The following is a 24,489-nucleotide window of genomic DNA, read 5'->3' as shown; positions in this document are numbered from 1 at the left end:
TGATCACCTGTAATATGTGTGTGTGTCAGTCTCTGTGTAATATGGCAGTAGTTGTACAGCCTGTATATACAGAATACAGGGCTGGTATAGAGAATAATAGTAATGTATGGTGGGCTGATAATAACACTACTATGGTACCTGTGATCACCTGTAATATGTGTGTCAGTCTCTGTGTAATATGGCAGTAGCTGTACAGCCTGTATATACAGAATACAGTGCTGGTATATAGAGAATAATAGTAATGTATGGAGGGCTGATAATAACACTACTATGGTACCTGTGATCACCTGTAATATGTGTGACAGTCTCTGTGTAATATGGCAGTAGTTGTACAGCCTGTATATACAGAATACAGGGCTGGTATAGAGAATAATAGTAATGTATGGTGGGCTGATAATAACACTACTATGGTACCTGTGATCACCTGTAGTATGTGTGTCAGTCTCTGTGTAATATGGCAGTAGCTGTACAGCCTGTATATACAGAATACAGGGCTGGTATATAGAGAATAATAGTAATGTATGGAGGGCTGATAATAACACTACTATGGTGCCTGTGATCACCTGTAATATGTGTGTCAGTCTCTGTGTAATATGGCAGTAGCTGTACAGCCTGTATATACAGAATACAGGGCTGGTATATAGAGAATAATAGTAATGTATGGAGGGCTGATAATAACACTACTATGGTACATGGGATCACCTGTAATATGTGTGTCAGTCTCTGTGTAATATGGCAGTAGTTGTACAGCCTGTATATACAGAATACAGGGCTGGTATATAGAGAATAATAGTAATGTATGGTGGGCTGATAATAACACTACTATGGTACCTGTGATCTCCTGTAATATGTGTGTCAGTCTCTGTGTAATATGGCAGTAGCTGTACAGCCTGTATATACAGAATACAGGGCTGGTATATAGAGAATAATAGTAATGTATGGTGGGCTGATAATAACACTACTATGGTGCCTGTGATCACCTGTAATATGTGTGTCAGTCTCTGTGTAATATGGCTGTAGCTGTACAGCCTGTATATACAGAATACAGGGCTGGTATATAGAGAATAATAGTAATGTATGGAGGGCTGATAATAACACTACTATGGTACCTGTGATCTCCTGTAATATGTGTGTCAGTCTCTGTGTAATATGGCAGTAGTTGTACAGCCTGTATATACAGAATACAGGGCTGGTATAGAGAATAATAGTAATGTATGGTGGGCTGATAATAACACTACTATGGTACCTGTGATCACCTGTAATATGTGTGTCAGTCTCTCTGTAATATGGCAGTAGTTGTACAGCCTGTATATACAGAATACAGTGCTGGTATATAGAGAATAATAGTAATGTATGGAGGGCTGATAATAACACTACTATGGTACCTGTGATCACCTGTAATATGTGTGTCAGTCTCTGTGTAATATGGCAGTAGTTGTACAGCCTCTATATACAGAATACAGTGCTGGTATATAGAGAATAATAGTAATGTATGGTGGGCTGATAATAACACTACTATGGTACCTGTGATCACCTGTAATATGTGTGTCAGTCTCTGTGTAAGATGGCAGTAGTTGTACAGCCTCTATATACAGAATACAGTGCTGGTATATAGAGAATAATAGTAATGTATGGTGGGCTGATAATAACACTACTATGGTACCTGTGATCACCTGTAATATGTGTGACAGTCTCTGTGTAATATGGCAGTAGCTGTACAGCCTCTATATACAGAATACAGTGCTGGTATATAGAGAATAATAGTAATGTATGGTGGGCTGATAATAACACTACTATGGTACCTGTGATCTCCTGTAATATGTGTGACAGTCTCTGTGTAATATGGCAGTAGCTGTACAGCCTGTATATACAGAATACAGGGCTGGTATATAGAGAATAATAGTAATGTATGGTGGTCTGATAATAACACTACTATGGTACCTGTGATCACCTGTAATATGTGTGTCAGTCTCTGTGTAATATGGCAGTAGTTGTACAGCCTGTATATACAGAATACAGGGCTGGTATATAGAGAATAATAGTAATGTATGGAGGGCTGATAATAACACTACTATGGTGCCTGTGATCACCTGTAATATGTGTGTCAGTCTCTGTGTAATATGGCAGTAGTTGTACAGCCTGTATATACAGAATACAGTGCTGGTATATAGAGAATAATAGTAATGTATGGAGGGCTGATAATAACACTACTATGGTACCTGTGATCACCTGTAATATGTGTGACAGTCTCTGTGTAATATGGCAGTAGCTGTACAGCCTGTATATACAGAATACAGGGCTGGTATATAGAGAATAATAGTAATGTATGGAGGGCTGATAATAACACTACTATGGTGCCTGTGATCACCTGTAATATGTGTGTCAGTCTCTGTGTAATATGGCAGTAGTTGTACAGCCTGTATATACAGAATACAGGGCTGGTATATAGAGAATAATAGTAATGTATGGAGGGCTGATAATAACACTACTATGGTACCTGTGATCACCTGTAATATGTGTGTCAGTCTCTCTGTAATATGGCAGTATCTGTACAGCCTGTATATACAGAATACAGGGCTGGTATATAGAGAATAATAGTAATGTATGGTGGGCTGATAATAACACTACTATGGTGCCTGTGATCACCTGTAATATATGTGTCAGTCTCTGTGTAATATGGCAGTAGTTGTACAGCCTGTATATACAGAATACAGGGCTGGGATATAGAGAATAATAGTAATGTATGGAGGGCTGATAATAACACTACTATGGTGCCTGTGATCTCCTGTAATATGTGTGACAGTCTCTGTGTAATATGGCGGTAGCTGTACAGCCTGTATATACAGAATACAGGGCTGGTATATAGAGAATAATAGTAATGTATGGTGGGCTGATAATAACACTACTATGGTACCTGTGATCACCTGTAATATGTGTGACAGTCTCTGTGTAATATGGCAGTAGGTGTACAGCCTGTATATACAGAATACAGGGCTGGTATATAGAGAATAATAGTAATGTATGGTGGGCTGATAATAACACTACTATGGTACCTGTGATCACCTGTAATATGTGTGTCAGTCTCTGTGTAATATGGCAGTAGCTGTACAGCCTGTATATACAGAATACAGGGCTGGTATAGAGAATAATAGTAATGTATGGTGGGCTGATAATAACACTACTATGGTACCTGTGATCACCTGTAATATGTGTGTCAGTCTCTGTGTAATATGGCAGTAGTTGTACAGCCTGTATATACAGAATACAGGGCTGGTATAGAGAATAATAGTAATGTATGGTGGGCTGATAATAACACTACTATGGTACCTGTGATCTCCTGTAATATGTGTGTCAGTCTCTGTGTAATATGGCAGTAGTTGTACAGCCTGTATATACAGAATACAGGGCTGGTATATAGAGAATAATAGTAATGTATGGAGGGCTGATAATAACACTACTATGGTACCTGTGATCACCTGTAATATGTGTGTCAGTCTCTGTGTAATATGGCAGTAGTTGTACAGCCTGTATATACAGAATACAGGGCTGGTATATAGAGAATAATAGTAATGTATGGTGGGCTGATAATAACACTACTATGGTACCTGTGATCACCTGTAATATGTGTGACAGTCTCTGTGTAATATGGCAGTAGGTGTACAGCCTGTATATACAGAATACAGGGCTGGTATATAGAGAATAATAGTAATGTATGGTGGGCTGATAATAACACTACTATGGTACCTGTGATCACCTGTAATATGTGTGTCAGTCTCTGTGTAATATGGCAGTAGCTGTACAGCCTGTATATACAGAATACAGGGCTGGTATAGAGAATAATAGTAATGTATGGTGGGCTGATAATAACACTACTATGGTACCTGTGATCACCTGTAATATGTGTGTCAGTCTCTGTGTAATATGGCAGTAGCTGTACAGCCTGTATATACAGAATACAGGGCTGGTATAGAGAATAATAGTAATGTATGGTGGGCTGATAATAACACTACTATGGTACCTGTGATCACCTGTAATATGTGTGTCAGTCTCTGTGTAATATGGCAGTAGTTGTACAGCCTGTATATACAGAATACAGGGCTGGTATAGAGAATAATAGTAATGTATGGTGGGCTGATAATAACACTACTATGGTACCTGTGATCTCCTGTAATATGTGTGTCAGTCTCTGTGTAATATGGCAGTAGCTGTACAGCCTGTATATACAGAATACAGGGCTGGTATATAGAGAATAATAGTAATGTATGGTGGGCTGATAATAACACTACTATGGTACCTGTGATCTCCTGTAATATGTGTGTCAGTCTCTGTGTAATATGGCAGTAGCTGTACAGCCTGTATATACAGAATACAGGGCTGGTATATAGAGAATAATAGTAATGTATGGTGGGCTGATAATAACACTACTATGGTACCTGTGATCACCTGTAATATGTGTGACAGTCTCTGTGTAATATGGCAGTAGGTGTACAGCCTGTATATACAGAATACAGGGCTGGTATATAGAGAATAATAGTAATGTATGGTGGGCTGATAATAACACTACTATGGTACCTGTGATCACCTGTAATATGTGTGTCAGTCTCTGTGTAATATGGCAGTAGCTGTACAGCCTGTATATACAGAATACAGGGCTGGTATAGAGAATAATAGTAATGTATGGTGGGCTGATAATAACACTACTATGGTACCTGTGATCACCTGTAATATGTGTGTCAGTCTCTGTGTAATATGGCAGTAGTTGTACAGCCTGTATATACAGAATACAGGGCTGGTATAGAGAATAATAGTAATGTATGGTGGGCTGATAATAACACTACTATGGTACCTGTGATCTCCTGTAATATGTGTGTCAGTCTCTGTGTAATATGGCAGTAGTTGTACAGCCTGTATATACAGAATACAGGGCTGGTATATAGAGAATAATAGTAATGTATGGAGGGCTGATAATAACACTACTATGGTACCTGTGATCACCTGTAATATGTGTGTCAGTCTCTGTGTAATATGGCAGTAGTTGTACAGCCTGTATATACAGAATACAGGGCTGGTATATAGAGAATAATAGTAATGTATGGAGGGCTGATAATAACACTACTATGGTACCTGTGATCACCTGTAATATGTGTGTCAGTCTCTGTGTAATCTGGCAGTAGTTGTACAGCCTGTATATACAGAATACAGGGCTGGTATATAGAGAATAATAGTAATGTATGGTGGGCTGATAATAACACTACTATGGTACCTGTGATCTCCTGTAATATGTGTGTCAGTCTCTGTGTAATATGGCAGTAGCTGTACAGCCTGTATATACAGAATACAGGGCTGGTATATAGAGAATAATAGTAATGTATGGAGGGCTGATAATAACACTACTATGGTGCCTGTGATCACCTGTAATATGTGTGACAGTCTCTGTGTAATATGGCAGTAGTTGTACAGCCTGTATATACAGAATACAGGGCTGGTATATAGAGAATAATAGTAATGTATGGGGGGCTGATAATAACACTACTATGGTACCTGTGATCTCCTGTAATATGTGTGTCAGTCTCTGTGTAATATGGCAGTAGTTGTACAGCCTGTATATACAGAATACAGGGCTGGTATATAGGGAATAAAAGTAATGTATGGTGGGCTGATAATAACACTACTATGGTACCTGTGATCACCTGTAATATGTGTGACAGTCTCTGTGTAATATGGCAGTAGCTGTACAGCCTGTATATACAGAATACAGGGCTGGTATATAGAGAATAATAGTAATGTATGGTGGGCTGATAATAACACTACTATGGTACCTGTGATCACCTGTAATATATGTGTCAGTCTCTGTGTAATATGGCAGTAGTTGTACAGCCTGTATATACAGAATACAGGGCTGGGATATAGAGAATAATAGTAATGTATGGAGGGCTGATAATAACACTACTATGGTGCCTGTGATCTCCTGTAATATGTGTGACAGTCTCTGTGTAATATGGCGGTAGCTGTACAGCCTGTATATACAGAATACAGTGCTGGTATATAGAGTATAATAGTAATGTATGGTGGGCTGATAATAACACTACTATGGTACCTGTGATCACCTGTAATATGTGTGACAGTCTCTGTGTAATATGGCAGTAGTTGTACAGCCTGTATATACAGAATACAGGGCTGGTATATAGAGAATAATAGTAATGTATGGTGGGCTGATAATAACACTACTATGGTACCTGTGATCACCTGTAATATGTGTGACAGTCTCTGTGTAATATGGTAGTAGCTGTACAGCCTGTATATACAGAATACAGGGCTGGTATATAGAGAATAATAGTAATGTATGGTGGGCTGATAATAACACTACTATGGTACCTGTGATCACCTGTAATATGTGTGTCAGTCTCTGTGTAATCTGGCAGTAGTTGTACAGCCTGTATATACAGAATACAGGGCTGGTATATAGAGAATAATAGTAATGTATGGGGGGCTGATAATAACACTACTATGGTACCTGTGATCACCTGTAATATGTGTGTCAGTCTCTGTGTAATATGGCAGTAGTTGTACAGCCTGTATATACAGAATACAGGGCTGGTATATAGAGAATAATAGTAATGTATGGTGGGCTGATAATAACACTACTATGGTACCTGTGATCACCTGTATCATGTGTGTCAGTCTCTGTGTAATATGGCAGTAGCTGTACAGCCTGTATATACAGAATACAGGGCTGGTATATAGAGAATAATAGTAATGTATGGAGGGCTGATAATAACACTACTATGGTACCTGTGATCTCCTGTAATATGTGTGTCAGTCTCTGTGTAATATGGCAGTAGCTGTACAGCCTGTATATACAGAATACAGGGCTGGTATAGAGAATAATAGTAATGTATGGTGGGCTGATAATAACACTACTATGGTACCTGTGATCACCTGTAATATGTGTGACAGTCTCTGTGTAATATGGCAGTAGCTGTACAGCCTGTATATACAGAATACAGGGCTGGTATATAGAGAATAATAGTAATGTATGGTGGGCTGATAATAACACTACTATGGTACCTGTGATCTCCTGTAATATGTGTGTCAGTCTCTGTGTAATATGGCAGTAGTTGTACAGCTTGTATATACAGAATACAGGGCTGGTATATAGAGAATAATAGTAATGTATGGAGGGCTGATAATAACACTACTATGGTGCCTGTGATCTCCTGTAATATGTGTGTCAGTCTGTGTAATATGGCAGTAGTTGTACAGCCTGTATATACAGAATACAGGGCTGGTATATAGGGAATAATAGTAATGTATGGTGGGCTGATAATAACACTACTATGGTACCTGTGATTACCTGTAATATGTGTGTCAGTCTCTCTGTAATATGGCAGTAGCTGTACAGCCTGTATATACAGAATACAGAGCTGGTATATAGAGAATAATAGTAATGTATGTTGGGCTGATAATAACACTACTATGGTACCTGTGATCTCCTGTAATATGTGTGACAGTCTCTGTGTAATATGGCAGTAGCTGTACAGCCTGTATATACAGAATACAGGGCTGGTATATAGAGAATAATAGTAATGTATGGTGGGCTGATAATAACACTACTATGGTACCTGTGATCACCTGTAATATGTGTGACAGTCTCTGTGTAATATGGCAGTAGCTGTACAGCCTGTATATACAGAATACAGGGCTGGTATATAGAGAATAATAGTAATGTATGGTGGGCTGATAATAACACTACTATGGTACCTGTGATCTCCTGTAATATGTGTGACAGTCTCTGTGTAATATGGCAGTAGCTGTACAGCCTGTATATACAGAATACAGGGCTGGTATAGAGAATAATAGTAATGTATGGTGGGCTGATAATAACACTACTATGGTACCTGTGATCACCTGTAATATGTGTGTCAGTCTCTCTGTAATATGGCAGTAGCTGTACAGCCTGTATATACAGAATACAGAGCTGGTATATAGAGAATAATAGTAATGTATGGTGGGCTGATAATAACACTACTATGGTACCTGTGATCTCCTGTAATATGTGTGTCAGTCTCTGTGTAATATGGCAGTAGTTGTACAGCCTGTATATACAGAATACAGGGCTGGTATAGAGAATAATAGTAATGTATGGTGGGCTGATAATAACACTACTATGGTACCTGTGATCACCTGTAATATGTGTGTCAGTCTCTGTGTAATATGGCAGTAGTTGTACAGCCTGTATATACAGAATACAGGGCTGGTATATAGAGAATAATAGTAATGTATGGTGGGCTGATAATAACACTACTATGGTACCTGTGATCACCTGTAATATGTGTGACAGTCTCTGTGTAATATGGCAGTAGCTGTACAGCCTGTATATACAGAATACAGGGCTGGTATATAGAGAATAATAGTAATGTATGGTGGGCTGATAATAACACTACTATGGTGCCTGTGATCACCTGTAATATGTGTGTCAGTCTCTGTGTAATATGGCAGTAGCTGTACAGCCTGTATATACAGAATACAGGGCTGGTATATAGAGAATAATAGTAATGTATGGAGGGCTGATAATAACACTACTATGGTACCTGTGATCACCTGTAATATGTGTGACAGTCTCTGTGTAATATTGCAGTAGCTGTACAGCCTGTATATACAGAATACAGGGCTGGTATATAGAGAATAATAGTAATGTATGGTGGGCTGATAATAACACTACTATGGTACCTGTGATCACCTGTAATATGTGTGTCAGTCTCTGTGTAATATGGCAGTAGCTGTACAGCCTGTATATACAGAATACAGGGCTGGTATATAGAGAATAATAGTAATGTATGGAGGGCTGATAATAACACTACTATGGTACCTGTGATCACCTGTAATATGTGTGTCAGTCTCTGTGTAATATGGCAGTAGTTGTACAGCCTGTATATACAGAATACAGGGCTGGTATAGGGAATAATAGTAATGTATGGTGGGCTGATAATAATGAGAAAGTGGTAGTCTCACGCATGAAGCTGGGAGAAAGTGGCAGGCGGCGGTCTCACGCGTGAAGCGGGGAGAAAGTGGCAGGACGGCGGTCTCGCGCGTGAAGCGGGGAGGAAGTGGCAGGCGGCGGTCTCGCACGTGAAGCGGGGAGAAAGTGGCAGGACGGCGGTCTCGCACGTGAAGCGGGGAGGAAGTGGCAGGCGGCGGTCTCGCACGTGAAGCGGGGAGAAAGTGGCAGGCGGCGGTCTCGCGCGTGAAGCGGGGAGAAAGTGGCAGGGGGCGGTCTCGCGCGTGAAGCGGGGAGGAAGTGGCAGGCGGCGGTCTCGCACGTGAAGCGGGGAGAAAGTGGCAGGACGGCGGTCTCGCGCGTGAAGCGGGGAGGAAGTGGCAGGCGGCGGTCTCGCACGTGAAGCGGGGAGAAAGTGGCAGGCGGCGGTCTCGCACGTGAAGCGGGGAGAAAGTGGCAGGCGGCGGTCTCGCGCGTGAAGCGGGGAGAAAGTGGCAGGGGGCGGTCTTGCGCGTTAAGCGAGGAGGAAGTGGTAAGCGGCGGTCTCACACGTGAAGCAGGGAGGAAGTGGTAAGCTGCAGTTAGTGTTAGTCGCAAAGCGTTACGTAACACCAGATGTAGAAGTGGGCGGAGTCAGGTGATCAGCTCTGCACTGGGGAAGTAACTCCCACTGAATGCAGCAAGCCAGGTACTTGTAATATATTTATTAAAAATATGGAATCCACAAAACTTTGTAAAAGCTCTGTGATGTCAGCATAATATGGCTTCTCTTTGTTATATACAGGGCGATCTCATGTGGACATCTGCTGCCTAAAATCCAATCACCTGCCTGACCACTCCCTCCAAGGATGGACAAAGACAGAAAGGAAATAGCCAGTAGAATCCTAAAGCTCACATTGGAGATCGTCTACCTGCTAACTGGAGAGGTGGGGGGAGTTAGAGAGGTGGGCGGGAAAGGATTCTTGGAGGTGACACTTCTCACACACAGCTCTTTTCTCAATTACTAAAACACACAGGTGACTGGAGAGGTGAGGGGGATTCTGGGAGGTCACATGACATCACTCTTATCTCTAGTAATATAACAGACAGGTGACCGGAGAGGTGAGGGGGATTCTGGGAGGTCACATGACGTCACTCTTATCTCTAGTAATATAACACACAGGTGACTGGAGAGGTGAGGGGGATTCTGGGAGGTCACATGACGTCACTCTTATCTCTAGTAATATAACACACAGGTGACTGGAGAGGTGAGGGGGATTCTGGGAGGTCACATGACGTCACTCTTATCTCTAGTAATATAACACACAGGTGACTGGAGAGGTGAGGGGGATTCTGGGAGGTCACATGACGTCACTCTTATCTCTAGTAATATAACACACAGGAGGTGACCGGAGAGGTGAGGGGGATTCTGGGAGGTCACATGACATCACTCTTATCTCTAGTAATATAACACACAGGTGACCGGAGAGGTGAGGGGGATTCTGGGAGGTCACATGACGTCACTCTTACCTCTAGTAATATAACACACGGGTGACCGGAGAGGTGAGGAGGATTCTGGGAGGTCACATGACGTCACTCTTATCTCTAATAGTATAACACACAGGTGACCGGAGAGGTGAGGGGGAATCTGGGAGGTCACATGACATCACTCTTATCTCTAGTAATATAACACACAGGTGACCGGAGTGGTGAGGGGGATTCCGGGAGGTCACATGATATCACTCTTATCTCTAGTAATATAACACACAGGTGACCGGAGAGGTGAGGGGAAATCTGGGAGGTCACATGACATCACTCTTATCTCTAGTAATATAACACACAGGTGACTGGAGAGGTGAGGGGGATTCTGGGAGGTCACATGACATCACTCTTATCTCTAGTAATAAAACACACAGGTGACTGGAGAGGTGAGGGTGATTCTGGGAGGTCACATGACATCACTCTTATCTCTAGTAATATAACACACAGGTGATTGGAGAGGTGAGGGGGATTCTGGGAGGTCACATGACGTCACTCTTATCTCTGGTAATATAACACACAGGTAACTGGAGAGGTGAGGGGGATTCTGGGAGGTCACATGACGTCACTCTTATCTCTAGTAATATAACACACAGGTGACGGGAGAGGTGAGGGGGATTCTGGGAGGTCACATGACATCACTCTTATCTCTAGTAATATAACACACAGGTGACCGGAGAGGTGAGGAGGATTCTGGGAGGTCACATGATATCACTCTTATCTCTAGTAATATAACACACAGGGGACCGGAGAGGTGAGGGGGATTCTGGGAGGTCACATGACGTCACTCTTATCTCTAGTAATATAACACACAGGTGACAGGAGAGGTGAGGAGGATTCTGGGAGATCACATGACATCACTCTTATCTCTATTAAAATAACACACAGGTGACCGGACAGGTGAGGGGGATTCTGGGAGGTCACATGACATCTCTCTTCTCTCTAGTAATATAACACACAGGTGACCGGAGAGGTGAGGGGGAATCTGGGAGGTCACATGACATCACTCTTACCTCTAGTAATATAACACACAGGTGACCGGAGAGGTGAGGGGGATTCTGGGAGGTCACATGACATCACTCTTATCTCTAGTAATATAACACACAGGTGACTGGAGAGGTGAGGGGGATTCTGGGAGGTCACATGACATTACTCTTATCTCTAGTAATATAACACACAGGTGACAGGAGAGGTGAGGGGGATTCTGGGAGGTCACATGACGTAACTCTAATCTCTAGTAATATAACACACAGGAGACAGGAGAGGTGAGGGGGATTCTGGGAGGTCACATGACATCACTCTTATCACTAGTAATATAACATACAGGTGACTGGAGAGGTGAGGAGGATTCTGGGAGGTCACATGACATCATTCTTATCTCTAGTAATATAACAGTAATATAACACACAGGTAACCGGAGAGGTGAGGAGTATTCTGGGAGGTCACATGACGTCACTCTTATCTCTAGTAATATAACACACAGGTGACCGGAGAGTTGAGGGGGATTCTGGGAGGTCACATGACGTCACTCTTATCTCTAGTAATATAAGACACAGGTGACCGGAGAGGTGAGGGGGGTTCTGGGAGGTCACATGACATCACTCTGTCTCTAGTAATATAACACACAGGTGACTGGAGAGGTGAGGAGGATTCTGGGAGGTCACATGACGTCACTATTATCTCTAGTAATATAACACACAGGTGACTGGAGAGGTGAGGGGGATTCTGGGAGGTCACATGACGTCACTCTTATCTCTAGTAATATAACACACAGGTGACTGGAGAGGTGAGGGGGATTCTGGGAGGTCACATTACATCACTCTTATCTCTAGTAATATAACACACAGGAGGTGACCGGAGAGGAGAGGGGGATTCTGGGAGGTCACATGACATCATTCTTATCTCTAGTAATATAACACACAGGTGACTGGGGAGGAGAAGGGGATTCTGGGAGGTCACATGACGTCACTCTTATCTTTAGTAATATAACACACAGGTGACTGGAGAGGAGAGAGGGATTCTGGGAGGTCACATGACATCACTCTTATCTCTGGTAATATAACACACAGGTGACTGGAGAGGTGAGGGGGATTCTGGGAGGTCACATGACATCACTCTTATCTCTAGTAGTATAACACACAGGTGACCGGAGAGGTGAGGGGGATTCTGGGAGGTCACATGACATCACTCTTATATCTAGTAATACAACACACAGGTGACCGGAGAGGTGAGGGGGATTCTGGGAGGTCACATGACATCACTCTTATATCTAGTAATATAACACACAGGTGACCGGAGAGGTGAGGGGGATTCTGGGAGGTCACATGACGTCACTCTTATCTCTAGTAATATAACACACAGGAGGTGACCGGAGAGGAGAGGGGGATTCTGGGAGGTCACATGACATCACTCTTATCTCTAGTAATATAACACACAGGTGACTGGAGAGGAGATGGGGATTCTGGGAGGTCACATGACGTCACTCTTATCTCTAGTGATATAACACACAGGTGACCGGAGAGGTGAGGGGGATTCTGGGAGGTCACATGACGTCACTCTTTTCTCTAGTAATAAAACACACAGGTGACCGGAGAGGTGAGGAGGATTCTGGGAGGTCACATGACATCACTCTTATCTCTGGTAATATAACACACAGGTGACCGGAGAGGTGAGGGGGATTCTGGAAGGTCACATGATATCACTCTATTTCTAATAATATAACACACAGGTGACTGGAGAGGTGAGGAGGATTCAGGGAGGTCACATGACGTCACTCTTATCTCTAGTAATATAACACACAGGTGGCTGGAGAGGTGAGGGGGATTCTGCGAGGTCACATGACATCACTCCATCTCTAGTAATATAACACACAGGTGACTGGAGAGGTGAGGGGGATTCTGGGAGGTCACATGACATCACTCTTATCTCTAGTAATATAACTCACAGGTGACTGGAGAGGTGAGGGGGATTCTGGGAGGTCACATGACGTCACTCTTATCTCTAGCAATATAACACACAGGTGACTGGAGAGGTGAGGGGGATTCTGGGAGGTCACATGACATCACTCTTATCTCTAGTAATATAACACACAGGTGACCGGAGAGGTGAGGGGGATTCTGGGAGGTCACATGACGTCACTCTTATCTCTAGCAATATAACACACAGGTGACTGGAGAGGTGAGGGGGATTCTGGGAGGTCACATGACATCACTCTTATCTCTAGTAATATAACACAGGTGACTGGAGAGGTGAGCGAGATTTTTGGAGGTCACATGACATCACTCTTATCTCTAGTTATATAACACACAGGTGACAGGAGAGGTGAGGAGGATTCTGGGAGGTCACATGACATCACTCTTATCTCCAGTAATATAACACACAGGTGACCGGAGAGGTGAGGGGGAATCTGGGAGGTCACATGACATCACTCTTATCTCTAGTAATATAACTCACAGGTGACCGGAGAGGTGAGGAGGATTCTGGGAGGTCACATGACATCACTCTTATCTCTAGTAATATAACACACAGGTGACCGGAGAGGTGAGGGGAAATCTGGGAGGTCACATGACATCACTCTTATCTCTAGTAATATAACACACAGGTGACTGGAGAGGTGAGGGGGATTCTGGGAGGTCACATGACATCACTCTTATCTCTAGTAATAAAACACACAGGTGACTGGAGAGGTGAGGGTGATTCTGGGAGGTCACATGACATCACTCTTATCTCTAGTAATATAACACACAGGTGATTGGAGAGGTGAGGGGGATTCTGGGAGGTCACATGACATCACTCTTATCTCTAGTAATATAACTCACAGGTGACTGGAGAGGTGAGGGGGATTCTGGGAGGTCACATGACATCACTCTTATCTCTAGTAATATAACTCACAGGTGACTGGAGAGGTGAGGGGGATTCTAAGATGTCACATGACGTCACTCTTATCTCTAGCAATATAACACACTGGTGACTGGAGAGGTGAGGGGGATTCTGGGAGGTCACATGACATCACTCTTATCTCTAGTAATATAACACAGGTGACTGGAGAGGTGAGCGAGATTTTTGGAGGTCACATGACATCACTCTTATCTCTAGTTATATAACACACAGGTGACAGGAGAGGTGAGGAGGATTCTGGGAGGTCACATGACATCACTCTTATCTCCAGTAATATAACACACAGGTGACCGGAGAGGTGAGGGGGATTCTGGGAGGTCACATGACGTCACTCTTATCTCTAGTAATATAACACACAGGTGACCGGAGAGGTGAGGAGGATTCTGGGAAGTCACATGACATCACTCTTATCTCTAGTAATATAACACACAGGTGACTAGAGAGGTGAGGGGGATTCTGGGAGGTCACATGACGTCACTCTTCTCTCTAGTAATATAACACACAGGTGACCGGAGAGGTGGGGGGGATTCTGGGAGGTCACATGACGTCACTCTTATCTCTAGTAATATAACACACAGATGACCGGAGAGGTGAGGAGGATTCTGGGAGGTCACATGACGTCACTCTTATCTCCAGTAATATAACACACAGGTGACTGGAGAGGTGATGGGGATTCTGGGAGGTCACATGACATCACTCTTATCTCTAGTAATATAACACACTGGTGGCCAGGGAGGTGAGGGGGATTCTGGGAGGTCACACGACATCACTCTTATCTCTAGTAATATAACACACGGGTGGCCGGAGAGGTGAGGGGGATTCTGGGAGGTCACATGACGTCACTCTTATATCTAGTAATATAACACACAGGTGACCGGAGAGGTGAGGGGGATTCTGGGAGGTCACATGACGTCACTCTTATCTCTAGTAATATAACACACAGGTGACCGGAGAGGTGAGGAGGATTCTGGGAGGTCACATGACAGCACTTATTTCTAGTAATATAACACACAGGTAACCGGAGAGGTGAGGAGGATTCTGGGAGGTCACATGACGTCACTCTTATCTCTAGTAATATAACACACAGGTGACCGGAGAGGTGGGGGGGATTCTGGGAGGTCACATGACGTCACTCTTATCTCCAGTAATATAACACACAGGTGACCGGAGAGGTGAGGGGTATTCTGGGAGATTACATGACATCACTCTTATCTCTAGTAATAAAACACACAGGGGACTGGAGAGGTGAGGGAGATTCTGGGAGGTCACATGACGTCACTATTAGCTCCAGTAATAAAACACACTGGTGACTGGAGAGGTGAGGGGGATTCTGGGAGGTCACATGACGTCACTCTTATCTCTAGTAATATAACACACAGGTGACCGGAGAGGTGAGGAGGATTCTGGGAGGTCACATGACGTCACTCTTATCTCTAGTAATATAGCACACAGGTGACTGGAGAGGTGTGGGGGATTCTGGGAGGTCACATGACGTCACTATTATCTCTAGTAATATAACACACAGGTGACCGGAGAGGTGAGGAGGATTCTGGGAGGTCACATGACGTCACTCCTATCTCTAGTAATATAACACACAGGTGACCGGAGAGGTGAGGGGGACCCTGGGAGATCACATGACATCACTCTTATGTCTAGTAATAAAACACACAGGTGACTGGAGAGGTGAGGGGGATTCTGGGAGGTCACATGACGTCACTCTTCTCTCTAGTAATATAACACACAGGTGACCGGAGAGGTGAGCGGGATTCTGGGAGGTCACATGACGTCACTCTTATCTCTAGTAATATAACACACAGGTGACTGGAGAGGTGAGGGGGATTCTGGGAGGTCACATGACATCACTCTTATCTCTAGTAATATAACACACAGGTGACCGAAGAGGTGAGGAGAATTCTGGGCGGTCACATGACGTCACTCTTATCTCTAGTAATATAACACACAGGTGACCGGAGAGGTGAGGAGGATTCTGAGAGGTCACATGACATCACTCTTATCTCTAGTAATATAACACACAGGTGACCGGAGAGGTGAGGGGGATTCTGGGAGGTCACATGACATCACTCTTATCTCTAGTAATATAACACACAGGTGACTGGAGAGGTGAGGAGGATTCTGGGAGGTCACATTACATCACTCTTATCTCTAGTAATATAACACACAGGTGACCGGAGAGGTGAGGGGGATTCTGGGAGGTCACATGACATCACTCTTATCTCTAGCAATATAACACACAGGTGACAGGAGAGGTGAGGGGGATTCTGGGAGGTCCAGGACGTCACTCTTATCTCTAGCAATATAACACACAGGTGACTGGAGAGGTGAGGGGATTCTGGGAGGTCACATGACGTCACTCTTATCTCTAGTAATATAACACACAGGTGTTCAGAGAGGTGGGGGGGGATTCTGGGAGGTCACATGACATCACTCTTATCTCTAGTAATATAACACACAGGTAACCGGAGAGGTGAGGGGGATTCTGGGAGGTCACATGACATCACTCTTATCTCTAGCAATATAACACGCAGGTGACTGGAGAGGTGAGGGGGATTCTGGGAGGTCACATGACGTCACTCTTATCTCTATTAATATAACACACAGGTGACTGGAGAGGTGAGCGAGATTTTTGGAGGTCACATGACATCACTCTTATCTCTAGTAATATAACACACAGGTGACTGTAGAGGTGAGGGGGATTCTGGGAGGTCACATGACATCACTCTTATCTCTAGTAATATAACACACAGGTGACCGGAGAGGTGAGGGGGATTCTGGAAGGTCACATGACGTCACTCTTATCTCTAGTAATATAACACACAGGTGACCGGAGAGGTGAGGGGGATTCTGGGAGGTCACATGACGTCACTCTTATCTCTAGTAATATAACACACAGGTGACCGGAGAGGTGAGGGGGATTCTGGGAGGTCACATGACGTCACTCTTATCTCTAGTAATATAACACACAGGTGACCGGAGAGGTGAGGGGGATTCTGGGAGGTCACATGACGTCACTCTTATCTCTAGTAATATAACACACAGGTGACCGGAGAGGTGAGGAGGATTCTGGGAGGTCACATGACGTCACTCCAATCTCTAGTAATATAACACACAGGTGACCGGAGAGGTGAGGGGGATTTTGGGAGATCACATGACGTCACTCTTATCTCTAGTAATATAACACACAGGTGACCGGAGAGGTGCGGAGGATTCTGGGAAGTCACATGACATCACTCTTATCTCTAGTAATATAACACACAGGTGACTAGAGAGGTGAGGGGGATTCTGGGAGGTCACATGACATCACTCTTATCTCTAGTAATATAACACACTGGTGGCCGGGGAGGTGAGGAGGATTCTGGGAGGTCACATGACATCACTTATCTCTAGTAATATAACACACAGGTGACCGGAGAGGTGAGGAGGATTCTGGAAGGTCACATGACGTCACTCTTCTCTCTAGTAATATAACACACAGGTGACCGGAGAGGTGAGGGGGATTCTGGGAGGTCACATGACGTCACTCTTATCTCTAGTAATATAACACACAGGTGACCGGAGAGGTGAGCAGGATTCTGGGAGGTCACATGACATCACTCTTATCTCTAGTAATATAACACACAGGTGACTGGAGAGGTGAGGGGGAATCTGGGAGGTAACATGACGTCACTCTTATCTCTAGTAATATAACACACAGGTGATTGGAGAGGTGAGGGGGATTCTGGGAGGTCACATGACGTCACTCTTACCTCTAGTAATATAACACACAGGTGATTGGAGAGGTGAGGAGGATTCTGAGAGGTCACATGACATCACTCTTATCTCTAGTAATATAACACACAGGTGACTGGAGAGGTGAGGGGGAATCTGGGAGGTAACATGACGTCACTCTTATCTCTAGTAATATAACACACAGGTGACTGGAGAGGTGAGGGGGATTCTGGGAGGTCACATGACATCACTCTTATCTCTAGTAATATAACACACAGGTGATTGGAGAGGTGAGGAGGATTCTGAGAGGTCACATGACATCACTCTTATCTCTAGTAATATAACACACAGGTGACTGGAGAGGTGAGGGGGAATCTGGGAGGTAACATGACATCACTCTTACCTCTAGTAATATAACACACAGGTGACCGGAGAGGTGTGGAGGATTCTGGGAGGTCACATGACATCACTCTTATCTATCGTAATATAACACACAGGTGACCGGAGAGGTGAGGAGGATTCTGGGAGGTCACATGACAGCACTTATTTCTAGTAATATAACACACAGGTAACCGGAGAGGTGAGGAGGATTCTGGGAGGTCACATGACGTCACTCTTATCTCTAGTAATATAACACACAGGTGACCGGAGAGGTGGGGGGGATTCTGGGAGGTCACATGACGTCACTCTTATCTCCAGTAATATAACACACAGGTGACCGGAGAGGTGAGGGGGATTCTGGGAGATTACATGACATCACTCTTATCTCTAGTAATAAAACACACAGGGGACTGGAGAGGTGAGGGAGATTCTGGGAGGTCACATGACGTCACTATTAGCTCCAGTAATAAAACACACTGGTGACTGGAGAGGTGAGGGGGATTCTGGGAGGTCACATGACGTCACTCTTATCTCTAGTAATATAACACACAGGTGACCAGAGAGGTGAGGAGGATTCTGGGAGGTCACATGACGTCACTCTTATCTCTAGTAATATAGCACACAGGTGACTGGAGAGGTGTGGGGGATTCTGGGAGGTCACATGACGTCACTATTATCTCTAGTAATATAACACACAGGTGACCGGAGAGGTGAGGAGGATTCTGGGAGGTCACATGACGTCACTCCTATCTCTAGTAATATAACACACAGGTGACCGGAGAGGTGAGGGGGATTCTGGGAGGTCACATGACGTCACTATTATCTCTAGTAATATAACACACAGGTGACTGGAGAGGTGAGGGGGATTCTGGGAGGTCACATGACGTCACTGTTATCTCTAGTAATATAACACACAGGTTTCCGGAGAGGTGAGGGGGATTCTGGGAGGTCACATGACGTCACTCTTATCTCTAGTAATATAACACACAGGTGACCGGAGAGGTGAGGGGGATTCTGGGAGGTCACATGACATCACTCTTATCTCTGGTAATATAACACACAGGTGACCGGAGAGGTGAGGGGGACCCTGGGAGATCACATGACATCACTCTTCTCTCTAGTAATATAACACACAGGTGACCGGAGAGGTGGGGGGGATTCTGGGAGGTCACATGACGTCACTCTTCTCTCTAGTAATATAACACACAGGTGACCGAAGAGGTGAGGAGAATTCTGGGCGGTCACATGACGTCACTCTTATCTCTAGTAATATAACACACAAGTGACCGGAGAGGTGAGGAGGATTCTGAGAGGTCACATGACGTCACTCTTATCTCTAGTAATATAGCACACAGGTGACTGGAGAGGTGAGGGGATTCTGGGAGGTCACATGACATCACTCTTATCTCTAGTAATATAACACACAGGTGGAAGGGGAGGTGAGGGGGATTCTGGGAGGTCACATGACATCACTCTTATCTCTAGTAATATAACACACAGGTGACTGGAGAGGTGAGGAGGATTCTGGGAGGTCACATGACATCACTCTTATCTCTAGTAATATAACACACAGGTGACCGGAGAGGTGAGGGGGATTCTGAGAGGTCACATGACATCACTCTTATCTCTAGCAATATAACACACAGGTGACTGGAGAGGTGAGGGGGATTCTGGGAGGTCACATGACGTCACTCTTATCTCTATTAATATAACACACAGGTGACTGGAGAGGTGAGCGAGATTTTTGGAGGTCACATGACATCACTCTTATCTCTAGTTATATAACACACAGGTGACAGGAGAGGTGAGGGGGATGCTGGGAGGTCCAGGACTCACTCTTATCTCTAGCAATATAACACACAGGTGACTGGAGAGGTGAGGGGGATTCTGGGAGGTCACATGACGTCACTCTTATCTCTAGTAATATAACACACAGGTGACCGGAGAGGTGAGGAGGATTCTGGGAGGTCACATGACGTCACTCTTATCTCTAGTAATATAGCACACAGGTGACTGGAGAGGTGAGGGGATTCTGGGAGGTCACATGACATCACTCTTATCTCTAGTAATATAACACACAGGTGGCCGGGGAGGTGAGGGGGATTCTGGGAGGTCACATGACATCACTCTTATCTCTAGTAATATAACACACAGGTGACTGGAGAGGTGAGGGGGATTCTGGGAGGTCACATGACATCACTTTTATCTCTAGTAATATAACACACAGGTGACCGGAGAGGTGAGGGGGATTCTGAGATGTCACATGACGTCACTCTTATCTCTAGCAATATAACACACAGGTGACTGGAGAGGTGAGGGGGATTCTGGGAGGTCACATGACGTCACTCTTATCTTTACTAATATAACACACAGGTGACTGGAGAGGTGAGCTAGATTTTTGGAGGTCACATGACATCACTCTTATCTCTAGTTATATAACACACAGGTGACAGGAGAGGTGAGGGGGATTCTGGGAGGTCCAGGACGTCACTCTTATCTCTAGCAATATAACACACAGGTGACTGGAGAGGTGAGGGGGATTCTGGGAGGTCACATGACGTCACTCTTATCTCTAGTAATATAACACACAGGTGACTGGAGAGGGGAGCGGGATTCTGGGAGGTCACATGACATCACTCTTATCTCTAGTAATATAACACACAGGTGACTGGAGAGGTGAGGGGGATTCTGGGAGGTCACATGACATCACTCTTATCTCTAGTAATATAGCACACAGGTGGCTGGAGAGGTGAGGAGGATTCTGGGAGGTCACATGACGTTATTCTTATCTCTAGTAATATAACACACAGGTGACAGGAGAGGTGAGGGGGATTCTGAGAGGTCACATGACGTCACTCTTATCTCTAGCAATATAACACACAGGTGACTGGAGAGGTGAGGGGGATTCTGGGAGGTCACATGACGTCACTCTTATCTCTAGTAATATAACACACAGGTGACTAGAGAGGTGAGGGGGATTCTGGGAGGTCACATGACATCACTCTTATCTCTAGTAATATAACACACAGGTGGCCGGGGAGGTGAGGAGGATTCTGGGAGGTCACATGACATCACTTATCTCTAGTAATATAACACACAGGTGACCGGAGAGGTGAGGAGGATTCTGGAAGGTCACATGACGTCACTCTTCTCTCTAGTAGTATAACACACAGGTGACCGGAGAGGTGGGGGGGATTCTGGGAGGTCAGATGACGTCACTCTTATCTCTAGTAATATAACACACTGGTGGCCGGGGAGGTGAGGGGGATTCTGGGAGGTCACATGACATCACTCTTATCTATCGTAATATAACACACAGGTGACCGGAGAGGTGAGGAGGATTCTGGGAGGTCACATGACATCACTTATTTCTAGTAATATAACACACAGGTAACCGGAGAGGTGAGGAGGATTCTGGGAGGTCACATGACGTCACTCTTCTCTCTAGTAATAAAACACACAGGTGACTGGAGAGGTGAGGAGGATTCTGGGAGGTCACATGACGTCACTCTTATCTCTAGTAATATAGCACACAGGTGACTGGAAAGGTGTGGGGGATTCTGGGAGGTCACATGACGTCACTATTATCTCTAGTAATATAACACACTGGTGACCGGAGAGGTGAGGAGGATTCTGGGAGGTCACATGACGTCACTCCTATCTCTAGTAATATAACACACAGGTGACTGGAGAGGTGAGGGGGATTCTGGGAGGTCACATGACGTCACTCCTATCTCTAGTAATATAACACACAGGTGACCGGAGAGGTGAGGGGGATTCTGGGAGATCACATGACATCACTCTTATCTCTAGTAATATAACACACTGGTGACCGGAGAGGTGAGGAGGATTCTGGGAGGTCACATGACGTCACTCCTATCTCTAGTAATATAACACACAGGTGACTGGAGAGGTGAGGGGGATTCTGGGAGGTCACATGACGTCACTCCTATCTCTAGTAATATAACACACAGGTGACTGGAGAGGTGAGGGGGATTCTGGGAGGTCACATGACGTCACTCCTATCTCTAGTAATATAACACACAGGTGACCGGAGAGGTGAGGGGGATTCTGGGAGATCACATGACATCACTCTTATCTCTAGTAATATAACACACAGGTGACCGGAGAGGTGAGGGGGATTCTGGGAGGTTACATGACGTCACTATTATCGCCAGTAATAAAACACACTGGTGACTGGAGAGGTGAGGGGGATTCTGGGAGGTCACATGACGTCACTCTTATCTCTAGTAATATAACACACAGGTGACCGAAGAGGTGAGGAGAATTCTGGGCGGTCACATGACGTCACTCTTATCTCTAGTAATATAACACACCAGTGACCGGAGAGGTGAGGGGGATTCTGGGAGGTCACATGACGTCACTCTTATCTCTAGTAATATAACACACAGGTGACCGGAGAGGTGAGGGGGATTCTGGGAGGTCACATGACATCACTCTTATCTCTAGTAATATAACACACAGGTGACCAGAGAGGTGAGAAGGATTCTGGGAGGTCACATGACGTCACTCTTCTCTCTAGTAATATAACACACAGGTGACCGGAGAGGTGAGGGGGATTCTGGGAGGTCACATGACATCACTCTTATCTCTAGCAATATAACACACAGGTGACTAGAGAGGTGAGGAGGATTCTGGGAGGTCACATGACATCACTCTTATCTCTAGTTATATAACACACAGGTGACAGGAGAGGTGAGGGGGATTCTGGGAGGTCCAGGACGTCACTCTTATCTCTAGCAATATAACACACAGGTGACTGGAGAGGTGAGGGGATTCTGGGAGGTCACATGACGTCACTCTTATCTCTAGTAATATAGCACACAGGTGACTGGAGAGGTGAGCGGGATTCTGGAAGGTCACATGACGTCACTCTTATCTCTAGTAATATAACACACAGGTGTTCAGAGAGGTGGGGGGGATTCTGGGAGGTCACATGACATCACTCTTATCTCTAGTAATATAACACACAGGTAACCGGAGAGGTGAGGGGGATTCTGGGAGGTCACATGACATCACTCTTATCTCTAGCAATATAACACGCAGGTGACTGGAGAGGTGAGGGGGATTCTGGGAGGTCACATGACGTCACTCTTATCTCTATTAATATAACACACAGGTGACTGGAGAGGTGAGCGAGATTTTTGGAGGTCACATGACATCACTCTTATCTCTAGTAATATAACACACAGGTGACCGGAGAGGTGAGGAGGATTCTGGGAGGTCACATGACGTCACTCCTATCTCTAGTAATATAACACACAGGTGACCGGAGAGGTGAGGGGGATTTTGGGAGATCACATGACATCACTCTTATGTCTAGTGATAAAACACACAGGTGACTGGAGAGGTGAGGGGGATTCTGGGAGGTTACATGACGTCACTATTATCGCCAGTAATAAAACACACTGGTGACTGGAGAGGTGAGGGGGATTCTGGGAGGTCACATGACGTCACTCTTATCTCTAGTAATATAACACACAGGTGACCGAAGAGGTGAGGAGAATTCTGGGCGGTCACATGACGTCACTCTTATCTCTAGTAATATAACACACAGGTGACTGGAGAGGTGAGGAGGATTCTGGGAGGTCACATGACATCACTCTTATCTCTAGTAATATAGCACACAGGTGACTGGAGAGGTGAGGAGGATTCTGGGAGGTCACATGACATCACTCTTATCTCTAGTAATATAACACACAGGTGACCGGAGAGGTGAGGGGGATTCTGGGAGGTCACATGACATCACTCTTATCTCTAGTAATATAACACACAGGTGACCGGAGAGGTGAGGGGGATTCTGGGAGGTCACATGACATCACTCTTATCTCAAGCAATATAACACACAGGTGACTGGAGAGGTGAGGGGGATTCTGGGAGGTCACATGACGTCACTCTTATCTCTATTAATATAACACACAGGTGACTGGAGAGGTGAGCGAGATTTT

At 44.7% G+C, this 24,489-nt stretch overlaps 1 protein-coding gene across 1 annotated transcript in view; it reads left to right on the top strand.

The window, feature by feature from the left end:
* The window catches only part of LOC137535630 (oocyte zinc finger protein XlCOF7.1-like), a 63,412-nt gene that overhangs the window by 7,258 nt on the left and 31,665 nt on the right, over positions 1-24,489 (top strand). Inside the window, exon 2 of the mRNA XM_068257488.1 lies at positions 9,783-9,924. Within this exon, the coding sequence (XP_068113589.1) occupies positions 9,847-9,924 (78 nt within the window). The 5' untranslated portion in view covers positions 9,783-9,846. The remainder of the gene's footprint in view (positions 1-9,782; positions 9,925-24,489) is intronic.

Source organism: Hyperolius riggenbachi, chromosome 10, assembly GCF_040937935.1.
Source record: "Hyperolius riggenbachi isolate aHypRig1 chromosome 10, aHypRig1.pri, whole genome shotgun sequence".
Lineage (NCBI taxonomy): Eukaryota > Metazoa > Chordata > Amphibia > Anura > Hyperoliidae > Hyperolius > Hyperolius riggenbachi.
Note: the sequence above shows the minus strand (reverse complement) of the source record. Positions and strands in the feature narration are given on the sequence as shown.